This window comes from Mus caroli, chromosome 15 (assembly GCF_900094665.2).
Source record: "Mus caroli chromosome 15, CAROLI_EIJ_v1.1, whole genome shotgun sequence".
NCBI classification, from domain to species: Eukaryota; Metazoa; Chordata; class Mammalia; order Rodentia; family Muridae; genus Mus; species Mus caroli.
The window spans coordinates 92610441-92615337 of NC_034584.1; the positions used below are offsets into that span (position 1 = coordinate 92610441).

Sequence of the window (4897 nt, forward strand, 5' to 3'; positions counted from 1 at the left end):
TAGCCCTGGCTGTCCTGGAACTCACTTTGTAGACCAGGCCAGCCTTGAACTCAGAAATCCGCCTGCCTCTGCCTCCCAAGTGCTGGGATTAATGGTGTGCACACCATGCACAAATCTTTTTGTTTGTTTTTTAAATGTTTTGACAGTGTCTATGCAGCCCTGACTATCCTGGGTCTGGCTACGTAGACTTAAGCTAGCTTCAAATTCACACAGATCTACCTGCCTCTGCCTCCTGAGTGCTGATATTAAAGGTGTGTACCACACAACTGGCCAAAGGTGGTTTGCATGGTGTGGCAAAACTTTTTTCCCAACGCTTAGGAGGTAGAGAAAGAAGCAGGTAGACGTCTGTGATTTGGAAACCAGCCTAGTCTGCTTTATATATTGAGTTCTAGGCCAGTGGAGACTACATATAATGGGACTGTCTCAAAGCAAAACAAGGCTGGGGACATGGCTCAGTATGTAAAAGCACTACCAAGCCTGACTACCTGATTCCAGTCTGAATCCATGTGGTAAAAGGGAGAATGAAAGCAAGTTGTTCTCTGATCTCTACACTTGTGTGAGCAAGCGTGGGTGTACACACACACACACACAACTTGCACGTGCACACAAAACAAAAACCGCTCCCGGTGTCCTACGGTAGGGCAGCAATGATATTAGCCCAGGCACTATGGTATTAGAAGATCTGGCACCTTTCAGACAAAGCAGCTTTCAGCACTAGCTGGTTTATCATGCATTTCCAAGGCCATCTAGTCTAGCTTAAAGTACTGCGCTTGGCAAGTATTTGTGGAATCTACACTTTTTGTATTTCATGTTTGCCCTCCCTCACCCAGTTCCAAGGCTAGCACTCAGTGACTGTACAAACTTGAACAAAAAGGGGGGGGGGGAGACGACTCCTGCTGATGCCTGTCTTTCACTTATAAGGAAATGGTCTTGGAGACAGGAAGGCAGCTCTGTGGTACTGAGGCTGCCTAACAAGCATAGGTCCAGGTTTGCCACCACCAGACCCAGGATTGCAAAGGCCAGAGGGGGTTAGCTCAGCAGATAGAGGCTTTGAGTTTGATTCCCCAGGATCCACAATGGAAGAAAAGTTATCCATGAACTCCATACATAGATACCATGATATTTCCCTGACTTCAATAGTTAAATTTTAAAGAATTCTAGGCCCAGATATGGCCTTTAATCCTAGTATTAAACAGGCAGAGGCATGTGGATCTTTCGGAGTTCAAGGCCAGCCATTTCCACAGCACGAGTTTCAGGACAGCAAGGGGCTACACCCTGGGTCAAAGAAAACAACAGTACTTATGAACTGAGGGAAATGGCCTCTGAAGTTGTGCAGTGTAGTCTGTAGAGGTCTACAGGTTTGTTCCTTCCTCAACACAGGAGGACATCAAGGAATTGACAGTCTACACAGCTGGACTCAGGCTCCTTCTTGTAAAGAATTGACAGTCTACACAGCTGGACTCAGGTTCTTTCTTCTGAGGTAGTAGGACTGGAACACTGCCAGCCAGGAACCTTTACAGCCAACTGCTGCTGCCTGCTGGGAGGTCAGGGCTGTAGGTGGGCATCTTAGGTGTGTGACATGTGGGCTGCAGGTGGGCAGGGGGATGGCATCTTAGGTGTGCGTGCATGCCCTTCTACCCCAACTCCCAAGGTATAGAAACAAAGTCCTAAGTAGCGGGGAGAGTCCAAAAGACTAGCCAACTTTTGGGGAGGAGGGGGTATTGGACACAAGGGCTCACCATGTAACCTTGGCTGGCCTGTAACTTGCACTGTAGACTAGGTTGGCCTCACAGAAATCATACACCTGCCTGCCCATGCTTCCTGAGTGGTTAGAGGGGTGGGTTGCTATTCCCAGCAGAGGTAACCCACTTTAAGTAAAGCTGTGGGCAGAATGGCAGCCCTCTGCAGAACTGTCTGGCCGGACACCAGATTGACGGCTCCACAGAGAGAAAGGAATGGTTGAGAAGGGCTCAGGACTAGTTGGAACAAGGTACTCAAATAGACACAGGGACAGGCTCTTTACAAAAGAACCAAGAAAACCCTGGGATCAACTTTATTGCTTGTGGGTGCAGCCGCCTCCTCCCAGCACCCTTGGTCTCTCCAGTGGTCCAAAGCCTTCCACAGGATAGCACAGTGCTTCGGCTCTTCTGGGCCAGAGGCAAGGAAGACAACCTGTCTCTAGAACCTACCCCGGCGCAGTCCCCCAAGTCCCACCCACCCTATTGCACATCAAATCATGTAAACATGGCTTCAGGCATGGCCTGGAACAGGATTGAGGCAGATAGATGTGTAAACGTATTTGGGACCAGGAACTGGAGGGAGTCCCCCAGCTCTACCGGATGGATGCTCAGGCCACAGATACATCTGAAAAGGCAGGAGGCCAGCCAGGTCCCAAACTCTGGCTCAGATTAAGCAACAGTGCAGATGGTCCGTCCCTCTGTCACCTACTCTCGCAGATTCCAGGTCCTGAGGTCCAGCCCCCTGGGGCTCGCCGCCAGGCCTAGGCACTGCCCAGTTCGCTCCTTCTCAGCCCCCAGCTGGAGGTCATTGATGCTGCTTCTTCCTAGAAGCCCGGGGAAACCCAGAGACAGGCAGTGGCAGTCTGTCCAGCCCTGGAAAGAGAAGTAGGCAGTGAGGAGGGGCATGGGTCAGCTCCTCAGAGGTGAGGCGGCAGGATAGAACAATGGGTGACCTATAGACAGGGAGCACACCCTCTCCTCTGCTGGGGCCACCCCTGTTGCAGAATGAACTCCCAGCAGCTAGCCCGTGCCCCACACGCCCTTACCAAAGGCCCGAATCAGCTCTGCCCTCACAGCTGCCGTGAAGGTCTTCACCAGACAGAGCGTGGTGAGGCCAGCAAAGGCTGCATTGTAGAGGAACACAATGTAGAAATTGCCTAGCCAGTTGAAGCGTCCAAAGTCACCCAGCAGGTCAAAGCGTGTCAGCCCTGAAGTACAAAGTCCACAATTAGAAGGGGCAATTCCCCAAGCCCTCTCCTCAAAGGAGACCAACTTTCTGCTGCCTCCTAGCGGCCACGACTGAGCATCACAACGGTTACCTAGCATCTGCTGTGCATGCCTGACAAGCCCACTCCAAGGCCAGACCAGGACTACTGAATGTATTGGTAGCTAAGCTCACTGCTCCTCCCAGAGACTTGTGTCATTTCCTTCAGTGGGGCTGCCTGTAGCCTCAGGTAGCTCTAGGCTCCCAGGACTATAAGTGGTTCCTGACTAGGAAGCTACAGGTTGGCCGGGTTACAGTGCACAGCAGAGTGCAGTCATCACAGGGCTTCCCTAGCCCTGTTCCACTTCTAGACAGCCGAGGGACACAGGGCAAGTTCCTTACGCTCTGCACCTGTTCCTTCCGTGTAATCAGAAACAACGGACTATGACAACGAAGGCGGTATACATCATGTCTGCTTGTGCCAGGCGCTGTTAAACCACCCACCTCTGAGGCAGTTTCCGTCTGGACTACGCAGCTGAGGATGACGAACTAGTCGTCACTCTTTTGCCACCAGTCTACCAGGACTGTAAGTGTAAGCCACCGTGCCTAACTTCTAAACCCCGTCACAACCTTCTCAAGTCACAGACCTGAACCCCCATTTAAATATACATTCTGACTGCATCCGTTGGAAATAATTAATGGACCAGTAAGCCTAATTTCCTCCAAATTACTATGGCATAGAAGAGAAAGCACGTGTTGAACATTCCTAGACCAAAATTACAAAATGTGGGCCAAGAGAGATGGCTCAGGGGGTAGACACTTGCTGCCAAGATGACAGCCCAAGTTCAATTCCCCACATGATCCAAGGGAAGAACCAACTCCTGCAAGTTGTTCTCCGATACAGTCCCCACCCACACATAAAGTAAATAAGTGTCATTTTAAAAATGAGAAGGAAGGTATTAAAGAGACCGTCCTTAGCACCGTGGAGGCTCGCCGGGGTGGTTAGTAAGACCGGGCAGGTTTCTTTTGTTGCAGGCCTCCCTATGTGGCTGAGGCCTGAAGCTCCCTCCTAAGCTCAGACTGCCGGCCCCTCCGCTGCACTACTCACCAAGGGTTCTAGAGAAGACAGGAAGTGCTGAGCTGAGGACCAGGAGGCAGACGCAGTTCCCGATGATCTGAACGGGAGCAGAGAAGAGACAAAGGTGGCAAGAGCTGCCAGCACGGCTAATGCAGTGCTCCGCCCCTTTAATCGCAGCATTTGGGAGGCAGAGGCAGGAGGATCTCTGAGTTCCAGGACAGCCAGGGCTGTTACACAGAGAAACCCTGTCTCAGGGGGAGTGTGGACACAACAACAACAACAACAACAACGACAACAACAACAACAAAGCTGCCAGCGCCCAGCACTCCCCTGCCCATCCCCCCAGCTGGGTACCTGTGTCATCGATGTGTCATGCCACCTAGGTCTCAGGCTTCCGAAGAGTGGAGAGCTGTAGAAACCCACCACTGAGGACACCATCAGGTAACTGCCACCGCGTTAGGGAAGAACCTGCCAGCTTCTAAGAAGCAATGACTGCCTCTCTCAGACCTTCTCTAGATCAAAGTTTTCCATGTGGTGTATACACGTGTGTGCAGAGGCCACAGATCAAGGCTGGGTGTCTCCTATCATTCTCTACATTACCTATTATGCTGTGTGCCTGTGTACCTGTGTGGCACTGGTACACACACAACTTCAGGGGTCAGTTCTCTCCCAACACTGGGAATTCCCAAGGATGAACTCAGGTCATCAGGGCTTCTTGCACACAGGCACTGAACGCTGAACCGTCTTTTTTTTTTTTTGGTTTTTCGAGACAGGGTTTCTCTGTATAGCCCGGGCTGTCCTGGAACTCACTTTGTAGACCAGGCTGGCCTCGAACTCAGAAATCCGCCTGCCTCTGCCTCCCGAGTGCTGGGATTA

General features: G+C 51.4%; 1 protein-coding gene across 1 annotated transcript in view; it reads right to left on the minus strand.

Moving 5' to 3' along the window:
* Positions 1-2016: 2016 nt before the first annotated feature.
* Positions 2017-4897, minus strand: part of Lmbr1l (limb development membrane protein 1 like) — a 14927-nt gene continuing 12046 nt past the window's right edge. Inside the window, 4 exon segments of the mRNA XM_021183455.2 lie at positions 2017-2612; positions 2786-2947; positions 4052-4118; positions 4376-4489. Coding sequence (XP_021039114.1) covers positions 2545-2612; positions 2786-2947; positions 4052-4118; positions 4376-4489 — 411 coding nt within the window. The 3' untranslated portion in view covers positions 2017-2544.